Genomic DNA, 23,386 nt, shown 5'->3' with positions numbered 1-23,386 from the left:
AAAGGTGAAAGATAAAGACAGAGTCCTGGGGGCAGCAAGAGAGAGGCAGAGAGTTGCCTACAGGGGGGTGCCTATAGGATTATCAGTTGACTTCTCAGAGGACACTTTGCAGGCAGGAAGGGACCGGCAAGCAGTATTCAATGTGATGAAAGGCAACCTGTAACCAGTATTACTCTATCCAGCAAAACTAACATTTGGAATGGAAGGGCAGATGAAGTGCTTCCCAGACAAGGTGAAGCTAAAGGAGTTCATCATCACCAAGCCATTATTATATGAAATGTCAAAGGCACTTACTTAAGAAAAAGAAGATCAAAACTATGAACACTAAAATGACAACAAACTCACAACTATCAACAACTGAATCTAAAAATTAAAAACAAAATCCAACTAAGCAAACCAGTATAGGAACAGGTATGGGGATCATTTGGAGGGTTATCAGCTGGGGGGTGGGTGGGTGGGAGGGGGAGAAATGGAGAAATGGTGCAGGGACTAAGAAGTATAATTGGTTGGTATTAAATAGACAGGGGGAATGTTAAGAATAATATAGGGAAGGGTGAAGCCAAAGAACTTATATGCACGATCCATGCATATGAATTAAGAGGGGTGGGATTGCTGGAGGGAAGGGTGGTACTGGGCAGAGGGGAGCAAAGGGGAAAAAGATTGGGACTACTGTAACAACATAATCAATAAGATATACTTTAAAATACTTGATGCTTAAATACATATATTTTAGAAGTTTTATTTTAAAAATCAGATTGTTTGGTATTTGGATAATATTTTTATTGAGTTATTTATAAAGGAAGCAGCAAACACATTACATTTAGTTTAAATGTAATCTAAAATACAAACTTTTATTATAACTAAAAATAGTTTTTAAAGAACCAAAATTAAATAAGTCTATAAATAAAAGAAAGTAATCATACATAATGAGCTCTAAAATCTTTTATAGGGGATGAGGAAAGGGCCTTTTAGTATTATAGATACACTACATAATATAATTAAAAAATACATATATGCACACAGATATATACACCATGAGGACCAGGTTAGAGGATATTCTCCGTATTATGAATAAATTAATTTCTGTTGAGTTGAAGACCTAGAATAGTTGAAGGAGATAGATTTTAAATGCACTGTGGGAAAAATTAAAAGTGATCACTGAAAAGTACTTTACTTATTCCTTCACTAAACTGAATGAATACAAGATGAAGAGACTGGCTGTGTAGTATATAGCAGGAAAAAGTGTGGGGATTATGATGAGGAAAAAAGCAAAACTGAGTCAATATCTTAATTTTACTGCAACCACATGCCATCTCTGTCCACAAGAAACTTAGAGTCTAGTAAGAAAAATGACAATAAAAACAAAAAGTAAATACTGTAATAATTGAATAAAAGAAACTGCTTCGAGTGTTAGAATGGCAGAGGAGAGATTACCTTCCTTTGAGACTGGTCAGTAAAGCCAATTCTTGATTATCCTTACAAGAAGTCAAGAACAACAGGAAATCAGCATGCCTTACTCAGTTCAGAACAAAAGTTAAAAATACAATAGTTAAATGAATGAAATTCAAACCAACATTTATTGACTGTCTAGGACTTCCATTTATTTCATGCTCTGCAGGAGGGGCTGAATGATCAGCAAAGTGTCAAGGGGTTGCCCCTGAAAAGCTGAGGGAAGCAGAAGAGCTGGTGTGCCGATGATCAATCTCTGAATATATCAATTTCTGATGGCAATGGGCAGGCTATGGTGAGGTCACCTACAGAATATTGCCTAGAAAATTATTCAGGTTAACCTGTTTCAACAAGAGTATGCCAAGTTTTTGTTTAAATGCATGGGACAAAATAAGTTAAAATATGTGTATGTGTAGATATATGTGTATTGTGTGTATACAGTATGTATACATATACATGATATGTGTGTGTGTATCCTAAAAAAGAAAAAAAACAATGGCAAAATGCACCAGTGTAGAGTGAGAGTGATATTTGTTTTTATGTTTTTTAAAAAAACATTTTTATTTTCTTTTTTAAATTATATTTTATTGATTATGCTATTACAATTGTCCTAATATTTCCTCCTCTGTACCCCTTCATCCCAGCATACCCCATTCCCTCAGGCAATCCCCTCACCATTGTTCCTGTCCATGAGTCATGCATATAAGTTCTTTGGCTACTCCATTTCCAGTACTGTACTTTATATCCTGATGGCTATTCTGTAACTACCTATTTGAACTTCTTAATCCCTCCACCTCTTCACTCATTCCCCCACACTTCCTCCCATCTGGCAACCATCAAAATGCTTTCCGTATTGATGATTCTGTCTCTGTTCTTCTTGTTTGCTTAGTTTGTTTATTAGATTCAATTGTTGATAGATTTGTATTTTATTCCCATTTTATTGTTCATAGTTTTGATTTTCCTTTTCTTAAGTAAGTCCCTTTAACAGCTCATATAATAATGGTTTGGTGATGATGAACTCCTTTAGTTTTTTTCTTGTCTGGGAAGCTCTTTATTTGCCCTTTGATCTAAATGATAGCTTTGCTGGGTAGAGCAGTCTTGGCTATAGGTTCCTGCTTTTCATGACTTTGAATATTTCTTGCTAGTCCTTCTAGTCTGCAAAGTTTCTTTTGACAAATCAGCTGACAGTCTTATGGGAACTCCCCTGTAGGTCACTAACTGCTTTTCTCTTGTTGCTTATAAGATCCTCTCTTTATCTTTAACCTTTGGCATTTTAATTATGATGTGTCTTGGAGTGGGCATCTTCGCATCCATCTTATTTGTGACTCTCTGTGCTTCTTAGACTTGCATGTCTATTTCCTTCACCAAATTAGGGAAGTTTTCTTTCATTATTTTTTTCAAATAGAATTCCAATTTCTTGTTCTTTCTCTTCTCCTGGCACCTCTATGATGCAAATGTTGGAACGCTTGAAGTTGTCTCAGAGGCCTCTACATTATGCTCTTTTTTGGGTTCTTTTTTCTTCTTGTTCTGATTAGTTGTTTTTTGCTTCCTTATGTTCCAAATCATTGATTTGATTCTTGGCTTCACCTACTCTACAGTTGTTTCTCTGTAAATTGTTCTTTATTTCAATTAATATATCGTTCATTTCTGACTGGATCTTTTTTATGCTGTTGAGGTTCTCACTAAGTTTCTTGAGCATCCTTATAACAAGTGTTTTAAACTCTGCATCTGATAGCTTGCATAACTACATTTTGTTCGGCTTTTTTTCTGGAGTTTCGATCTGTTCTTTCATTTGGGACGTGTTTCTTTGTCTCCTTGTTTTGGCAGCCTCCCTGTGTTTGTTTCTATGTATTAGGTAGAGTCGCTTTGACTCCGTGTCTTGGTAGTGTGGCCTAATGCAGTAGGTGTCCTGTAGGGTCCAGTGGCACAGCCTCCCCTGTCACCGAAGCTGGGTGCTTGAGGTGTACCCTTAGTGTGAGCTGAGTATACTCTTCTCTTATAGTTAAGCCTTGGTTGCTGTTGGCAGATCAATGGGAGGGATTTACCCAGGCCAGTCAGCTGCAAGGACTGGTTATAATCACTGACCACCAACCTCCACCCTCCATGAAGAATCAGCTATGCAGCGGCAGGGTGGTGATGCTGTGATGTGGTCTGTAGCTGTCCACTGGGTGCACTGACCCTGGGGTTTCCTGGGTGGTGTAGACCAAGGTCAGTCCCCACCTGTGTTTTGGCCAAGGCACCCTGCTTGAGCTATAAGCAATCTGAGATGGCTACTACTTGTGCTGGGCTTGGTGATTCCCATGTGAAGCCAAGCTGTGAATTTAGGCTGGTTGCTGCTAGTGCCAGCCCTGGGGCTCACTGAGGCCAGCTGTTGCTTCTTTGACAGGATTTAAGAAGTTGTGAAGCATGAGCCAAGACCAGCAATTTATATGGAAAAGCAGCTTGGGTGGGCCCGTAAATTGGGTGGGGCAGAGTCTCTGAGGATCTCCAAGGAGGGGTCAAATAGTGTTAGCCAAGTTGATGGAGTCTCAGAAATGGCACAAGCTTGCCAGCTCTGTGGGGGGAGGGTTTAGAAAAGGGTAATGGCCTCTGCTCCTCTTGATGCCAGACACTTCAGGTTCTCCCTCTAATGTCACTGGTGCCTTTCAAGTGCTACCCTGGTGTTGGAGCTCAGAGGGAGTGAGTCTGAGTAGGTGAGGCCATGTGTGGGTTCTTTAAGAGGAGCTGCTTGGGGCTCCAGAAATTTCTTCCACTGACTCAGTCTCCACTGGTTTTTGCAGCCAGAAGTTGTGAGAACTTCTATTCCTGGTTTTGGACCCCTGGCCTGGGGTTCCTGTTGTGGGGCTGAGAATCCTTGCTCTTGAGATCTCCCTCCCAAATTTTTATCCACCACACATGGACGTGGACCAGCCCATTCTGCATCTGCATCCCTCCTACCAGTCTGGATGAATGTGGTTTCTTTAATTCCATAGTTGTGAGACTTCTATTAAACTCAATTTCTGATGGTTCTGAGTGATGGTATTCTATATTTTAGTTGTAGTTTTCATGTGGTTGTTCAAAGAGGCAAGCCATGTCTGCCTATGCTGCCATCTTGACTGGAATTCGAGTGTGGTACTTGGATGTTTGGATCATAAACCCCTTTTCAGAATTTAGCTTCTACATCTCACAAGTTCAGTCAATGCCTCAAGCAATGCTAATAAAATTCTGGAAATATATGACCCTGCACCTTCTTCCCCTCAGAAGTAACGGAAATTTCTGGGTGCTGACTGGAAATACTGCCTAACTAAAAAGGGAAGTGTCTGAAAGTCTGACTTAAGTCTAGTGCCAACTTGCCACTATGAGCTGTATGACTTTAGACACACTTCTTGGCTTCTCTGGGCCTCTGCCTTTCCATTTGTAAGGTGAAGGGAATGGACTAGATTTCTAGAAGCTCTGGGGGAAGGCTAGATATATGTTGCAAGGGAAAAAGACTTTTCATCTGATTCTCCCTTCTCTTAAAGGTCTTCTTTATGTTTGCCATGCTTACAAGTACTGTCCAAGAACAGTGTTAACTTTACCTTCACATCTTATCTTCTACTCACCCTAACAGGGTCTATGACCAACAAACCTGGACCACTTGCTGCTTATGGCAGCTGGTCAAACTTTCTCAGGCTTTGTTCACAGCATCCTCCACCTCCCACACCCTTTATCCTTATTGAAAAATATGAACATCTTAGTCCTCCTTTCCCCTCAATATCACCTCAGTTTAGCCTTCCCTGAATATTCCTGTCACAAAATGCCTGTAGGCTGTCACTAATCACATTCCTTTTTGTATCTTAGTTTTATATGTGTGTGCCTCATCTCCTTACCAGGTGGTATGTTACTTTGGAGCAGAGATCACCTCATGTTCACTTTTGTATCACCCTCTACAGCTCGCAGTAGACATACACTGAAGGAGTAACACAATGCAGGAAAAATGAGAAACATCTTTGAAGTCGGACAGCCCTGCATTCAAATATTAGTGTGTCTCTGGGTGAGTAACTTAACTTTGCTAAGCCTTTGTGCCCTGCACTGTAAGAAGAGATATTAATTCCTACCCTATTACAATTGTTATTGAGAGAAAATATGGCAATAATTTAAAATGTGGCATAGTACTGCAGTTGTTAGCAGTAAGTGCTTACTAACTGAGTCGGTGGACTAAGATATTGATCCAGGGTGAATGACTTATAAAACCCAATTTACAGATATTTTTGCTCATTGGAAGCCTTTATTTACCTAATTATAAGAGTAAAATACTTTTTCCTTTCAACTGCTTTACAGTCAGAACTTAGGTACAAGTTGCTGTATTGCTCAAAGTGTCTTCCATGGAGGTTTGAGTCTGGCAGATGTTTTCCTTTCCTCTCTTCTGTCTCAGGAAGAAAAATAGGCAGTGAGGTCCATGGCCAAGAAACCATGATCCAGAAGCCAGGATTGTTGGAAGCAGTTATTTACATGGGGTGACTTAAAAGGTTCGCTGAATTAGAAATTTTCAAAATTAATAATGTCTGATGACTTTAAAAATATAACCTCAATAAGTAAATCCTAGCAAGGGAAAAGATCTTCAGTACAAGTCTTAGGCCTTCTTATTATATACATCAACTGCGTTAAAATTAATAAAATGTATTATACAAACTAAACCCTCAGCCTCAGTTCTATTTGAGGCTAAAAAAGTTCCCCTTCTTTTTCTGCCAACACATAGATACATTTCTTCTCCATTTAGACCCTGGTTTTCTTTTAATGCAGACCCTGGCTAAAGTCATACTGGATAACTATGGTGTACTTATCTAATACCCCATATCTACTCTCAATGTAAAACACACCCTTCAGCAGGGTGTACTAATCTATAGCATTTATTTCTAATATCTCATGCAATAAAAACAAACAAACAAATATTTTCTCACTTTTTTGTACTCTGAGTAGGTACATCATTAATATAGTTGTTGGTAACACTAAGCTGGAAAGAGCAGAATGTGGGTACCATGTACCACAAAAGTGGATTAAAATTCATTCTTTCCCATAACCTGGATTATTTATGATTAACCTAATTTCTTCTGTAGCTGTACATGGAGCATTTCATTCTGGAGTAACTCAGAAGATGACAGATTAATCACTCTGTGGGCTTTTATATAATGCTTAATTTTTCTCAGTGAAAGTCAATTCCTTATTCTGCATAATATATTTGCTGAGTTCAGTAATTAACACCTGATTTATCCAAGCTATGCTTGCATAACCTTAGCTTTGGTTCAAATAAAAAGACTGCCAAATTGTCCAACATCTGTTAGAACAGACTACAGGGAATAAAAGTCTTATAATGCAGGATTATTACTCCTTGCCCTCTTAACTTTCCAAATTCCCTATAATGTATAATGAACACACAGACATTATAACTTAATTAAAAGCATTAAAAACAAAATCTAGAGCCAAAAATAATAATCAACCAATGCTCAATGAAAATCCTAGGGTTTCAGTTTCACGTAAACAATCAATGTCAAGTAATATTTATAAAATATATGTGCCAAGTTAAAAGAGAAAAATTTGCATCAGAACACATAACTGACAGATGTGCTAGTTCCATTATTCTTGATGCTAGTCTGTGTGAAATTAAAGTAGAAAATTTTCCCCATGCCAGTTCTAAATCATTAAGTACAACTTAATTTTAAAATGTCATATTCTGTTACATTAGAATGAGTAGCAGAGGGGAAATAAAGGCAGGACCCTCACCATTGCAATCTAACAAAGAACTTAATAGAGGAGGCTAGAAGCAGAGGAAGACATGTCTCACCCGCTGACCCAGTAGTCTTGAGCCTGGTACAATAAGGCTGCCAGGCATTCGAAACAACACAGGTAAACAAGATAGTGTGTTGGGGGGAGCCCTTGAAAGTCTGTGTGTATCCTCTCCAGGCCTGGGAGGGAAGGAGGACTACAGTAACCAAAACCCCTAAAACAACTTTGGTTAACTCCCTCCCTGCCTCCTGTGACATGCAAAGTGAACAAATAAGAGTCTAGAGCAAGATAGGGATTTGGGCTAACAGACCCTCACCCATACCTATGTTTGGGTAGTCACATCTCCCCAAGAAAGCTGGCACCATCTTTACCCACCAATCAGTATGTAACTCCCTCACCCCCATCCCACCAGCTATATAAGTCCTCAAAACAAAAGACTTGCTCCCTTCTCTTGACCCCTTCTTGCCACACAGGGGGATCTCTGGCCACCGGGCCTCTGGGAACCCAGGTTCTGGCCACATGGGTGTTGATCACCTGGCCTTTGGCCACCCTTGCTTTTGCCACCCTTGCTCTAGCCACCCTTGCTTTTGCTCTCCCACTCACTAATAAACTTTGCTTGCATGCTAACAGGCTCGCTGATCTATAATTCTTTACTGTGTCGGTGAGAAGAACCAGGGTTTCTCTGGTAACACATCTGCACCAAACAAAGTGTTACACCTATTCAATTTAACAAAAAGCTAACAGAAATAAATGCTCCTATTCCTCCTAAAATGGCTGGTTTTGAGGCTACTCAAATTTTTCTAAAATCAGTAAGACACTGAAGACATCCAGTAGCACACGTCTTAAAACAAACCTGACCACTACCATCTCCCCTTTCACCAAAGGAGCTCCTGATGTCTAAGCTTCATCTAACAGTAAAGCTCTTGGTTAACATGATTCTACAACTAAAAGACACTACATTTATATGCAGGAGGGATTCATACATACCAATTTTTCATGAATGTGTCAACGGATGGTTTTATTACCATGGCAACCAAAAACATATTAGATCAAATACTTTGCTGGCAAATATCCTAGTGATTTTTCAAATGCTATCCTTTTACTCAGCTGAGATAAACAGGCTAAAGAGTATGCTTATACATGCTAAAGCCTGTAAATAGTTCAATAGCGACCTCCAGGGAGGTTTTCACAATTATAAGATCCAGTAAACATCAGCAGCTGCACCAAAACATTGTGGATCCCACACAAATTGATCTAGGTGCTCCAGAAATAATAGTGCAAGAAAACAACAACAACAAAAGCTGCGGGGAAAAGAAAATCTTAAATTGCAGCCACTGAAAGAATTAAATCATTGCCTAAAAGAAGCAAGCGCACTAATTATTTGCTTAGAGAAAACATGCCAGAGCAAGGGACAAGAATGGGTAATAGAGGTATGCCACCGTCTTGAGGGAAAGAAACTCAATATTCTGGAAAGTGAGTGGTGTTTTTTTTCTAACTATCAGGGCTAAACTAACTTTATTTTTGTCATATTTTAATATGATGTAAAATTTCTTCAACAATTTCATTCATATATTGTGAATGGTGGTGACTACCCTTGAAATAATTAAAATTACAGGTCCAGCCAAATGGCTTACAAAACAAAACAAGATCACCCCAACATGTAACAATGTACACAGTACTCTATACAGCAGTCTTCAGGGCGTCAACAATTAATGCAGATTTCAGGGAAATCACAAAGGCAGGAAGAGCAGAAGCTTGGAATATCTATGCTTACCCAAAAGGAACATTTGAAAATGCTTGTATGAATTGGCTGGCCAACCAAAATCTAAATTAAGGGATATTTAAAATGATTTATTTTAGGAAAATGCTTCTACACATGTTATATTAATTCTTTGACTACTAATCCTCAGACATCAACTTTAAGGCCAGCAACATACCACTCTTCAAAGACACATAACATCGAGGTTGTCTGAAGTACTACTCCCTGCCCGCACTTTTGTGCCCATAGACTTTTGTAATTGCCTATGATCTATCACTTATAAGTGTTCTCTTTTAGCATCAATGCACACACAGTTAGCAGAGGAACCTGTGCCCAAATCATTCTTAGCCAAAATACAATGTGAGATTTGGTTACTGGATCACAAATGATGAACAGAAATATTATCCTAATTGGCAAGGCAGTTTCTCCATTTTTGAGGGCTCGTTCAGGGAACTAAAAACACTTACCTCAGGAAGTGCTTCATTGTGCCTCTTTTGATTATCCAGATGTTATCCAAACTGTCCTCAAGTAATTACTTTCAAGTTTGCCTTTGTCAAAATAAATGTAAGCTGTGGAAAAAAATTAGATATATTTACTTTATTAAGAGGGCTGGAAACTCCAAATTTCTGTTTACCTTAGTAAGTGGACAATGTTATATATGTGGCATTATCAACCAAACTGCCCATGAAGCAAACTCAATTATATGAATGGAGACTAGAGCTAAAGCCTTTCACTTCATCATTAACTATTGGCCTTTCATTTTAAGTCACTTGCTGGAGAAATTATTAGTTTCATGAGCAAGCTCTTCAATGGTGAGATTTTTCTCTATTTTGGGTATTCCTACGTTTGGAAGAACAGTATTTTACAAAAATAAAATAAAAATGAAGAACCATAAAATTAAAGATCCCAATTTCCAGATATCCAAAGGCCTTAAATCTGGCAGCCCCAACCTTTCAGAAGTACAACTCAAAAATAACTAGAAGCAGCTGCTAATGTCTTTAAGCTAAAAAAACAGCTGTTAAAGACCTAACTGCTTCAAAAAAATGAACAATATGCTCCGCCACCCCATTTTTTAGCACTGTGAATAGAACAGTGAGGTTTTATATTTGTTTAGCACTTTTCAGTTTACCATTTGCTTTCAAAAAGTCTATAATATTAGGTTATTTGTCTTTTCCCTTTTGATGAGGAGGACACCAGAAGCTGCCTTCAAAGCTGGGATGAAACAGACTAGAGAAGAGAGAGGCTGGAAACAATAGTGGAGAGAAGTTACCACAGAGAGAAATGATAAATGGAACACCAGCTGCAATGGCAATGCAAGGGACTGAGTTGTATGGACAAATGGCTGAGGGGAGAGACACAATTATCAACTAGAACAGCCCAGAAAATGTTGGCAACTCAACTGAAAAGTCAGCCTTTTCTTTAATACATATTTGTTTCTGAAATACTCCATGAATGCTTGAAAAAGAAGTGTACCCATCAATTTAAGACAGTAGTTCCTCTGGGGGGACAGGGAGAGGTTTAAGATTGAGGAAGGGAAACTGACCTTCAACTTGATAAGTATTTTATTTCTTAAAATATATCTTAAGCAAAATAAAGGGGAAAAAATCAACATTTGTTTATTTTCAGTGGTGAGAATACATATTCTTTGTACTTTTGTGGCTTTTAAAGATAAATCCAAATTTTAACTAAAAACTGCCAGTGTCCCCCAAAGCCAGATTATAGGTTCTAAGTATTATGAAATATAAGGAACCAGAGCTCCTTGGAGAAATGGCTGATTATAGGGCAGAGAATATACAAAGTGACCCTGAAATGTCTTTTGTGCCAGAAGTAAGAAAGTGCTCAAAAGATAATCAGTAAAGTATATGTCCAATAAACACAGTGGCAAAATGAAGAAACTCCTAATGGTCAAAGCGGGAACAATTTGAGACTCCCAGCCAAGATAGAGGCCTAGTTAGGTACGCTGGGTCTCCCTCCACAACTAAGAAGGAACACAACTACCTCAAAACTAGAGACAACCAGAAATTTCAAAAAATCAAGTTGCATGGAAGTCCAACAAAGATATAAAGAAGAAATACTCATCCAGACAAGTAGGAGGGGCAAAGCCAGGGCTGAGAGGACATGGTGTGGTGGTGGCAGCAGCGGTGGCAGCAGCAGATCGGCAGAAAGCACAGTTACATGTTTTAAGAAGTTGGGAGGGACACCTGGGGAGTATTCCCAGCTCCTCACCAGACCGCATAGCTCATGGTCCCTGTGCTGGAAAAAATCAAGCTTCATTGCTTCTGATTGTGCAAACCAGTGGGGGTTGGGCCAGAGGAAGAAACAGCTGGTCTTTCAGCAGAGTCCACTTGTTTAAAGGGCCCCCATGGTTCTAGAACATCCACAGACCCACCCACTCTGGGAACGACAGCCAGGGCATCAGCTAGAGAGGTGCCAGTCCCATATGGAAGTGGGAGAAGTGCCTTGAAAAGGGGCGAGTGCTGAGCAAGGGGCATTGTTCCCTCTCAGACCCCTCACCCACATACAGAGCCACAACGTGGTGAAATGGGTCATCCTGTACTGACAAATCCCTAAGGCTCCACCCCTTACAATGTAACAGGTGTGACAGCTCTACGTAAGACACAGAGGCAAACAAACACAGGAGTCTGTCAAATGAGGAGACAGAAGATAGCCCAAAAGAGGGAATGGATCAAGGTTCCAGTGGGAGAACTAAGCGACGAGGAGATAGCCAACCTAACAGACGCAGAAGTCAAAATATTGGTGGTAATAATGCTCATAGGCTTGAAAGATATGCTTAAATACGGCAAACACAAAAGGGAAGAAGGGAGGAAGTGAAGGCTATGCTAAATGAAATGAAGAAAAATCCACACAAAACCAATGGTGAAGGGAAGCAAACTGGGGTTCAAATCAATGATTTGGAACATATGGAAGAAAAACACAGTCAACCAGTACAGAATGAGGAAACGAGAATTGAAAAACATGAGGAGAGGCTTAGGAACCTCTGGGACAACTTTAAATGTGCCAACATCCCAATCATAGGGATGCCAGAAGGAGAAGAGAAAGAGCAAGAAATTGAAAACTTATGTGAAAAAATAATGAAGGTAAACTCCCCAAATTTGGTGAAGGAAATAGACATACAAGTCCAGGAAGCACAGAGTCCCAAACAAGTCAGACCCAAAGAGGACCACACCAAGACACATCATACTTAAAATGCCAAAGGTGAAAGATAAAGAGAGAATCTTAAAAGCAGCAAGAGAAAAGTGGAGAGTTACCTACAAAGGGGTGCCTATAAGGCTATCAGCTGATTTCTCAAAAGAAACTTTGCAGGCAAGAAGGGACTGGCAAGCAGTATTCAATGTGATGAAAAGCAAGGACCTACAACCAAGATTACTCTATCCAGCAAAGCTATCATTTAGAATGGAAGGGCAGATGAAGTGCTTCCCAGATAAGGTAAAGCTATAAGAGTTCATCATCACCAAGCCATTATTATATGAAATACTAAAGGGACTTATTTTAAAAAAAGAAGATAAAAACTATGAACACTAAAATGACAACAAAGTCACAACTATCAACAACTGAATCTAAAAAGTAAAAACAAAATCCAACTAAGCAAACAAGAATAGGAAAAGAATCATAGGTATGGGGATCATTTGGAGGATTATCAGCTGGGAGGGGGTTGGGGGAGAGATGGCAAAATGGTGCAGGGATAAAGAAGCATAATTGTTTGGCACAAAATAGACAGGGGGAAATTAAGAATCATACAGGAAAGGGTGAAGTCAAAGAACTTATATGCACGACCCATGTACATGAACTAAGGGTGGTGAGATTGCTAGAGGGAAGTGGGTACTGGGCCAAGGGGAGCAAAGTGGCAAAAAGAATTGGAACTGCTGTAACAACATAATCAATAAAACGTACTTAAAAAAATAAAAAATAAAAACCTTAAAAAAAGCTGGAAGAATTTGAGTAACAAATAAAGTAGTATGGGTTGATAATTAAAAGTATAAAATAAGTACCTATGATTCCATACTAATATAAATGTCTGAATAAATAAATAAGTAAACAAAGATAGTGGTGTAAGTGGTCAAGATAGTGGTGTAAGGCAGACATGTCTCGCCTCTTTGAACACCACAAAAAATTACCACTAAAATATAGAAAGATCACTCAGAACCACCAGTAATTGAACTGAATGGAAGTCTGACAACTGTGGAATTAAAGAAATCACATCCATCCACACTGATGGAAGAGGCACAAAGGCAGAATGGGCTGATCCCATACCCACAAGTTGTGGATAAAAATTTGGGATATCTCAGGAGCAAAGAGTCCCAGCCCAACACCAGGTCCCCCAGTCCAGGGTTCCAGATCCAGGAAGGTAATCCCCCCCAACTTCTGACTGCAAAAAGTAGCGGGGATTGAGTCAGTGGAAGAAACTGCTGGAACCCCAAGCAGCTCCTCAAAGAACCCACACATAGCCTCACCTACTCAGACTCACTCCCTCTGAACTCCAGCATCAGGGTATAAGCTTGAAAGGAACCAGTGGTATACAGGAAGACTAAAATATCTGGCATCAGCGAGGCCATTGTCTCTTTTCTAAACCCTACCCCCACAGAGCTGACAAGCTATGACATATCTGAGACTCCATCAACTTGGCTAAAACTGCTTGACCCCCTTGAGGAGGTCTCCAGACTCTGCCCCACCCAACTTATGGGTTCACCCAAGCTGCTTTTCCATATGAATGACTGGTCTTGGCTCATGCTCCACAACTTCCTAAATCCTAACAAACAAGGCACAGCTGGTTTCAGTGAGGCTGGGACCCAGCACTAGCAGCAGTCAACTTATATTCACAGCCTGGCTTCACATGGGAATCTACAAGCCCAGCACAAGTAGCAGCCATCTCAGATTGCTTTATAGCTCAGGCAGTGTGCCCCAGGAAAAATAAAGGTGGGGACTGACTTTGGCCTATACCACTCAGGATACCCCAGGGCCAGTGCTATGGGGCAGTCAAAGCACTACCACCCTGCCCCTCCATGCACAGCTGATGCTCCATGGAGGGCAGAGGTTAGTAACAGTGGTCACAGCTGGTCATTGCAGCTGACTGGCCTGGGTAAATCCCTCCCATTGATCTGCCAACAGCAACCAAGGCTCAACTATAAGAGGAGGGTGTACTCAGCCCATAAGAAGGGTGCATCTCAAGTACCCAGCATGGGTATTAGGGGAGGCTGTGCCACTGGACTAATAGGACACCTACTACATTAGGCCATACTACTAAGACATGGAGTCAAAGAAGCTCTACCTCATATGTAAAAACAAACATGGGAGGCTGCCAAAAGGAGAAGACAAAGAAACATGTCCCAAATGAAAGAACAGTTCAAAATTCCAGAAAAAATGGCAATTGAGATGGAGATAAGCAATCTATCAGACGCAGAGTTCAAAGCAGTGGTCATAAGGATGCTCAAGGAACTTAGTGAGGACCTTAACAGAATAAAAAAAAAATCCAGTCAGAAATGAAGGCTACACAATTGAAATAAAGATCAAGTTACAGGGAAACAACAGTAGAATCGGTGAAGCTGAGAATCAAATCAATGATTTGGAATGTAAGAAAGCAAAAACAACAAATCAGAACAAGAAGAAAAGAATTAAAAAAAAATATGAGAATAGTGTAATGGGCCCCTGGGACAATTTCAAGTGTTCCAATATTTGCATCATAGGGGCGCCAGAAGGAGAAGAGAAACAGCAAGAAATTGGAACTCTATTTGAAAAAGTAATGAAAGAAAACTTCCCTAATTTGGTGAAGGAAATAGACATGCAACTCCAGGAAGCACAGAGAGTCCCAAACAAGATGGATGCAAAGAGGCCCGCTCCAAGACACATAATAATTAAAATGCTAAAGGTTAAAGAGAAAATCTTAAAAGTAGCAAGAGAAAAGCAGTTGGTTACCTACAGGGGAGTTCCTATAAGACTGTCAGCTGGTTTCTCAAAAGAAACTTTGCAGGCTAGATGGATTGGTAAAAAAAAATATTCAGTCATGAAAAGCAGGAGACTACAGCCAAGACTGCTCTACCCAACAAAGTTATCATTTAGAATCAAAGGGCAGATAAAGAGCTTCCCAGACAAGAAAAAAAAAAAACTAAAGGAGTTCATCATCACCAAACCATTATTGTATGAACTGTTAAAAGGACTTATTTAATAAAAAGAAGATCAAAACTATGAACAATGAAATGGCAAAAAATACATATCTTAAAATCCAACTAAAGAAACAAGAAGAACAGAGACAGAATCATGGATATGGAGAGCATTTTGATGGTTGCCAGATGAGAACAGGAGGGGAAGAATGGGTGAAGAGGTGAGGTGATTAAGAAGTACAAATAGGTAGTTACAGAATAGCTGTGGGGATGTAAAGTACAGTATAGGAAGTGGAGTAGCCAAAGAACTTATATGCATGACCCATGGACATAAACAATGGTGGGGGGTTGCCTGAGTTAATGGAAATTGCTGGGTAGAGGGGTGCATAGGGGAAAAATCAGGACAATTGTAATAACATAATATCATATAAATAAATAACTAAATGGAGAATAATATATTACATATAAATCTTCTGTACAAAAGACTTCCAAATAATTTATGTAGATACTCTGCCCTCATAAAGGTGAAGCATAATTTTTAATCCCTTAAATGGAATCTGGACATAGTGACTTTCTGAGTAGAGTATGGAAGAAGGGAGGAAAATGAGTGACTTTACAGTAGAGAAACCTGACAAATACTATATCAATTACGAGATCAAGGACAACATCACAGTGCTAAGTCATGGTGAGAGAATGTATTCTTTACATGCTGTGATGAAAATAACACTTTATCTCTATGGTCTTCCTCCTCTAAACCAATTATTCCAGTCTAATCATGATAAAACCATCAGATAAACTATTGAGGGATACTCCATGAAATACGTAACCAGGACTCTTCAAAATTCTCAAGATGATCAAAAACAAGAACAGTCTCAGAAACTATCACAGCTTAGAGGTGCCTAAAGATATATGACTACTAAATGTAATGTGGTATCCTGCGTTGGATTTTGGAATAGAAAAAGAACATTAGGTAAAAACTAAGGAAATCTGAATAAGCATGGATTTTAGTTAATTAGGTATCAACATCGGTCCATTAGTTGTGACAAATGCATCATATTAACATAAGAAACTATATGCCAATAAAGAAGCACTCTGTATCAATTTTGTAACTTTTCTGTAAATCTAAAACTATTGAAAAATTCAACATTTATTCCAATATGTTAATAACTATTATACTCTACACACAAAGTTAGGCTAATTAGGGATACAGGGTGAATAAGAGAGGTATTGGTTCCACTCTCCAGATGCAAAAGTCTTGAGTAAGGATTGTAGAGAAGATGATATAGAGTAACAAATAGGTACTTAAACACAGTTTTACAAGTGGAAATGGGTACTGTAATAGTGAGTATAAGAGATACTTATCTTAGATGTAGGGGTTAGGGTGTTCCCTAGTACATGCAGAGTCCTAGAAGCAAGAGAATACAGAATGTGTAGAGTGAAAAATGTTCAGCATGACCTAGTGACCTCGTGCTTGGTAAGAGGGACAAGAAAAAACAGGGATGGCACAACATGGAAAAGCAAGAAATGGTCAGATCATAAAAAGCTTTGTAAGCAATATTAAAGAAGTCTGAACAATGAGAAACTATTGAAAGTTTTCACACTGAGATGTGAGATGATCTAATTTCTAGTTTTAAAAATGCACTCTGCCCTGGCATACCATATATCAAAAGATTTTGGATTTGATTCCCAGTCAGGGCACATGCCTAGGTTGCAGGTTCCATCTCTGGCCGGGGTGCCTGTGGAAGGCAACCAATCAATGTTTCTCTCTCACATTGGTTGATGTTTCTCTCTCCCTCTTTCCCCAACCCTCCCTCTCTCCCTCTCTCCTCTTCTCCCTCTCCCTTAGTCTCTCTCTCAAATCAATAAACATACCCTTGGGTGAAAATTTTAAAAATGCACTTTTATTGTATGATAGTATAAAGAATAAATTGGATTGTGGTAAAATTATTGGGAGGGACATCATTTAGAAGGTCGTTACAATAGTTTAGGCAAATATAATAATGGCAGGATAAGGCAATTGGCAGAGAAGTGTGATGGGATTAGAGATATATTTAGAAAGTAAAATTAATAGGACTTTTGTTGATTGATTGGGAATGGGTTGGTGAAGGTAAAGAAAGAATCAAACATTATGCCCATGTTTATTGCTGGCACAGATAGATGGAGTGACAGTAGACTCTTTCACTAAAACACAGAATTCTGGAGGAACAGAGTTGAAGTTTGATGTACATATTTGGTGGTCTTTGGGAGCATTTTGAATTTTCAGGGTCAAGTGATAGTATGGATATACATGGATCTAAAGGTCAGGAGAGAAATTCCCATTGCAGACAAGGATTTGGCTTCATTGGCATATAGATGGTGATCAAAACCATAGCCCTAGGAAATAAAAAGAAAAAATAAACAAATGGGACTATATCAAATTAGAAAGTTTCTGCATGGCTAAAGAAACCATCATCAAAATCAAAAGGGAACCAACTCTATGGGAGAACATATTTGCCAGTGATACATCGAACAAGGGTTTAATCTCCAAAATATAAAAAGAACTCATATGACTCAACACCAGGAAGACAAACAACCCAATTGAAAAATGGAGAAAGGACCTCAACAGACACTTCTCCAAGGAGGACATACAGAGGACCTATAGGCATACGAAAGAATGCTCAATATCATTAGCCATCAGAGTGTTGCATATTAAAACCACAATGAGATATTACTTCACATCTGTCAGAATGGCCATTATTAATAAATCAACAAACAACAAGTGCTGGTGAGGATGTGACGAAAAGGGAACCCTAGTACACTGTTGGTGGGAATGCAGACTGGTACAGCCACTGCGGAAAACAGTATGGAATTTCCTCAAAAAATTAAAAATGGATCTCTCTTATGATCTAGCAATTTCACTACTGCAAATATACCCTAAGAATCCTGAAACACTGATTCAAAAAAACTTATGCACCCCTATGTTCATAGCAGTGCTATTTATAATAGCCAAATGTTGCAAATAGCCCAAGTGCCCATCAGTAGATGAGTGGATTAAAAAATTGTGGTACATTTACACAATGGAATACTATGCAGCAGAAAGAAAAAAGGACCTCCTACCTTTTGCAACAGCATGGATAGAACTGGAGACTATTATACTAAGTGAAAGAAGCCAGTTGGTGAAAGACAAATACCATATGACCTTATTTGTAACTGGAATCTAATGAACAAAATAAACTAACGAGAAAAATAGAACCAGAGACAATGGAGACAGGGAACAGACTGACAGCTGTAGGAGGGGAGGTGGGGGATGGTTGAAGGTAGGGGAAGGGATTAGTCAAAGAACATGTATGAATAGCTCATGGACATGGACAACGGAGAGAGGATTGACTGTGGGAGAGAGGGGTGGGCTGGATCGAGGGGAGCAAAAGGGAAAAAAATAATTGGGACTACTGTAATAGAATAAACAATAAAAAATAAAGTTAAAAAAAAAACCCAACAACCCCATAGCCCAGAAAGAAATACTTAAGAAGTAGCATATATAACACTTATTGTTCATAATACCAGTTCTTTGTCATTAGGATAATATTAAATTAAAATTGTCATACTAAGGCAATAAAGAACGGGCTGTGGGTGGTGTGGCTCAGTGGATTGAGTGCCAGCCTGTAAACCAAAGGGTTACCGGTTCAATTACCAGTCAGGGCCAGGTCCCCAGCTGGGGGCATGCAAGAGGTAACCACACATTGATGTTTCTCTTTCCCTTTCTCTAAAAACAAATAAATAAAAAATTTAAAATAATGGATTGTGGGAGAAGTGGTGGGCTGGGTGAGGGAGAGCAATGGGGGAAAAATGGGACAACTGTAATTGAAAAACAAAAAAATAAAAAGAATAAAAAAATTTTTAAAAAATGGAATGCATTTCAGGAAGACTTTACCAATATTTTAAGAGAAATCTTTAAATGATTTAATTTTAGTTAAATAGAATACTGGTTTACCTTAAAAAAACCCACAAAATTCATTTCATAATGATGTGGGATAAATGAAGTAATATAATACTTCAGCTTTTTGTCCTCTACATAGAGGTTCCTGAGTCTATATATTAAAAAGAAAAAACAAAAATAAAAACTTATTTTCTTGACTGCTATTGTGCACAGCATTATGTTGAGTAATGCAATATAGTTTCATACACAGGGGAGTCTGACAATTTAAGGGAAAATTGGGCAAATATGGCAGAAATTATGCATGGTGGTTAAGAGCACAAGCTTTGGAAACAGAAAGTTCATACCTGAGATCTAGTACTAGCTAAGTGGCTTTAGACAACTTGCTTAACCTCTCTAGGGTTTTGTTTTCTCCATTAAATGGGGGGTACTATAATTATAACCACCTTGTAGGGTTGCTCAAAGAATTGCAGGTATGTAATACGCATTCAATGACTGGCACTCATTATTAGTATTTCTATTTTGCCATTCTTATTATATCCTCCTCTAAAGTAAAAGGTCATTTTGTTAAGTGAAGAATCACTTAGAAAACTTAAAATAAATTCCAGCAAGTTGTGACTTAAAATGGGACAATGATAGTGGTGATGGAGAGAAGTGAATAGAGGTGGAAAATATTTGGAAAGTAGAATCACTTGGACTTACTGATTGGATGGAAATAGTGAAGGGAAACAAAATAACAATTAGTTCCAATTCACTCTCCCCAAACAGGAAACAGATAACACTTAGTTCTAATTGTCTGTCCCCTAATAAGACACACCACAAATAGCTTTGGGTGGTAGACCAAAGCCTGTGCAGATACTGTTTAACTCATTGCTCACTGGCTATTAAATAACTTCTCTAAATGTCTTCTATAGAAAAACAAAAAGAATTACCACTTACTTTATTTTATGAGGCAGAGGTGCCTCACACACCTAGGCTCGGTTGGAAGCTGCTCTGTCCAGCAGTGTCTTTGTGACCATGACAGAACAAACTCTTACCTAGTACACTTTATTATGTCCGATGAAATAACTCTTACCCAGGACACTTTTTTATGTCTGGGGGAAGGAAGGTGACTGCCTCTCTAGTGGAGAACAGCCGCTAGACCTTCGTCCCTCATGCTTTTTATTGAGAAGGATACCATGGGAGATAGCCCTGGCTGGTTTAGCTCAGTGGATTGAGCGTCGGCCTGCGAGCTAGGTGTCGCTGGTTCGATCTTCCAGTCAGGGCACATCAGAGAAGGAAAACTCTGACTCCAAAAAACCTCCGCTGCCTTGCGGCATACCTCTTCAGGGGAAAGGCTAAGGGAGTAAACCCCGACAGAAAATCCGGAGCCGGAGTCCCTAAGGCGGTTTGACGTTGTGGTCAACACCGGCAACTCCTGCGGCGCACCTGAACCCAAGCTGTATCGACTCCGTCTTTCCCTTGGACACTTCAGCTGCGAAGAGAGGGGGGGGTCTGCTGCATGGGCAACAGCAGACCCTCCATATTACCCTGCCCAGGCTCTGTAGCTTCAGCGTCATCGCAAGATGTCGATTCAACACGGGAGGAGACAGATACCGTGTCACTCCCGAGTTGGACTGCACAGCCATTCTCGGCGGTGCAGATAGACTCTTAAGAAGCTACACCATCGTCTCTCGAGACGGACGGCTGCCGACGACCATGGGAGATACAAGATCAACATTCATAAATCATCAATAGCTTTCAGGTACCTAGGTTACAATCAACAATAACTGATTGCAAGTTCCAGTACAGTGGGTACAATGAATAGTCTGTGCCAGGGTCTATCAAACATCCTGACCCCACACTGGCACTAGGTACAAGGTTTCAAATACTCCCTGCTAGAGATTATTTATATTTAATTATAAGATAAAGGAAAGCAGAGCAAGTTCTAAAGCATATTAATATTCTTTGAATTCAATCTCCACGGAAACCCTCTGAATGGTTTTCGGGTATGTCTCCCACGCAGCCATTGTTGAGACTTAAAGACAAGCACGGCCTGGGTGCCGGTGGCAGGTCATGCTCAGGCTGGGGATACAATTCCCTAAACCACAAGGAGCGGTGCCCCACAACTTTATTTTATTTTTTTAATACAAGAAAGAGGGTTTTTAAAAAAGATTTTATTTATTTATTTTCAGAGAGAGGGGAAGGAAGAGAGAAAGAGGGGGAGAGAAACATCAATGTGTGGGTTGCCTCTCACACACACCCAAGTGGGGACCCAACCTGCAACCCAGGCATGCACCCTGACTGGGAACCGAACCGGTGACCCCTTAGATCACAGGTCAGTGCTCAATCCACTGAGCCACCCCAGCCAGGGCAGCTTACTTTATTTTTAAAATATAGCTTTGTTTTAAAAGAGGCACATTTGTGCCCTGGCTGATGTGGCTCAGTTGTTTAGAGTGTTGTCCCATAACCGAAAGGTCACGGGTTCCATTCCTGGTCAAGGAACACGCCCAGGTTGTGGGTTCAATCCCTGGTTGGGGTGCATACAAGAAGGCAGCCAGTCAATGTTTTTCTCACATTGATGTTTTCTATCACTCTCTCTTCCCCTTTCTCTCTCCCTTCATTTCTCTTTAAAAGCAATGAAAAAATGTTCTCAGGTGAGAATGAAAAAATAAAAATAAAAAGAAGCACACTTGTTAATGTTGTATTTACAGTAGTCCCTCTCTCTATCGCGGTTCACTTATCGCGGCCTCACTGTATCGCAGGATTTTTTAAAATATTATATTTAATTATTTACCGTGGATTTTTCACTATATCACGGGATTTTGCGGCCCTGTATACATATGTTGTTAAATTTACATAGGTTTAAGAGTGTAGAATATGTTTAAGAACATAAGTAGTGTTTATAAAAGTGTGGTAAAGGTTAATAAGGGAGTGGGAAAGGTTAATAAGGGACTGGGGATGGTTTATAAGTGTGTGGGAAGGGTTTATAAATCTTAAAATATATATAAATACTAAAATAAATGTAAGGTTCCTAGTTTGCGATTTTCACCTATCACGAGGGTGGTGGTGGTGGTCTGGAATGTAATACCCGCGATAAGTGAGGGAATACATACTGCTAACTAGATAGTAAATGAGAGGGACATGCAAAAAAGCGTAGTTGGTGTGCTACGAGTGAGTCTGAGTCACTCACTACTTGTGAGAAATGGCCTTTGAGTTGTTCTTCCATGAGTGGTACTGAGTTCATCTACTCTTTGTGTTAGACCTCCTTCGTAGCCAAAGCAGCATTTCTCAAGTGGCTGGGCATGGCCTAAGGTCAGGGAAAATTTGAGTTTTCTTCTTGCCTGCCCAATGCTCTAACAAAATAGCCCTGATAGAGTGCTCAGGTATTTTACACATGCCTGTTGACAATAACTGGATTAAATGTAAGTTACTTGTCTTGTTTATATCTGTCTCAGTAATTGAAAAATGTAAATATTAACTTTGAGTTTAATTCAGATTTATTGAGGTATTATTTATATAAAGTTTAGCTTTTTTTTGTGGTCAGACATTAACTTTAATGCCACCTGTTTCCACAGCATGCAAGGAAAGAATGAAAACCCGCTGAGGGCTGTCCCTTCCTTATAACTACCTCTGTCAAGGGGTCTATAACCATGTGAACATTGAAGTTACCTGCTGTATTTAAAATCTCTCCTACTGTTCTCAAGTGATCTGTTTCATGTTTCTTTCCCCTCTACACTGCAATCTCCACAGGGCACCAGGGAAGCCCCAGGGACTTTACAATATCCAGCACATTGAGGGCTCAATTCAGATTTGTTGAACTCTGCACACTTTTAGAGAAATGTGCTTGTTTAACAGCACTAACAAAGCAAACGAAACATTTCTCCACTGAAAGAAAAAGAAAAAGCTATGTAGATTTCCATTTTAACCAAAATAAAGAATCTCGTTATAAGTAAATTTCCTAACACTTTCAGCCTATCAGCACTAATTTCTCTCTATGTGTAAGGGGACACTGCCCTGACCTATCCCCAAGGGAAGGATCAAATGATTGTGCTTAATGGATCAAACACCTCCAGAGATCAATGGACACTTCAGTGTTGCATGTGGGAGGAAAGGGGCAGCAGGGAGTGGTCTGCTACTTCTGAAAACTTCCTCTGTCTGGCATCAAGGAAGTTGCCCTGCCTCCTTTGAGCAAGAGGTCCCCTGCAGCTCTTCTGTAAAGTACCACAGGGTGAACTTATGTCTTAGAAGCTGACCTATCTGTTGAGCATCCATAGGAATGAATTAGAGACTCAGTTAGAGAGGACAGAACTAATTTCTTTAAAATCTTAATCCCTACAGGAGATGAGAAAAGCTATTTTCTATGTAGCCCTTCAAATTCTAAATGGCTACATCCCTTGTACTAAGCAAAATGCTTGTGGACTCATA

The 23,386-nt window shown here is 39.5% G+C and overlaps 1 protein-coding gene across 5 annotated transcripts in view; it reads right to left on the bottom strand.

The window, feature by feature from the left end:
• Positions 1-9,516, bottom strand: part of ELMOD1 (ELMO domain containing 1) — a 45,891-nt gene extending 36,375 nt beyond the window's left edge. For all 5 annotated transcript variants that reach the window (XM_090265872.1, XM_090265876.1, XM_090265875.1 and 2 more), the window contains exon 1: positions 9,418-9,516. Coding sequence is in view for 1 of the 5 variants with exons in the window: in XM_090265874.1 (XP_090122000.1) it covers positions 9,418-9,434 (17 nt within the window). In the remaining 4 variants the exon portion in view is untranslated. The remainder of the gene's footprint in view (positions 1-9,417) is intronic.
• Positions 9,517-23,386: the final 13,870 nt, after the last annotated feature.

Source organism: Furipterus horrens, unplaced genomic scaffold, assembly GCF_987537825.1.
Source record: "Furipterus horrens unplaced genomic scaffold, mFurHor1.1.pri manual_scaffold_2, whole genome shotgun sequence".
Taxonomy (NCBI): domain Eukaryota; kingdom Metazoa; phylum Chordata; class Mammalia; order Chiroptera; family Furipteridae; genus Furipterus; species Furipterus horrens.
This window is presented reverse-complemented; position numbering and strand designations above follow the sequence as displayed.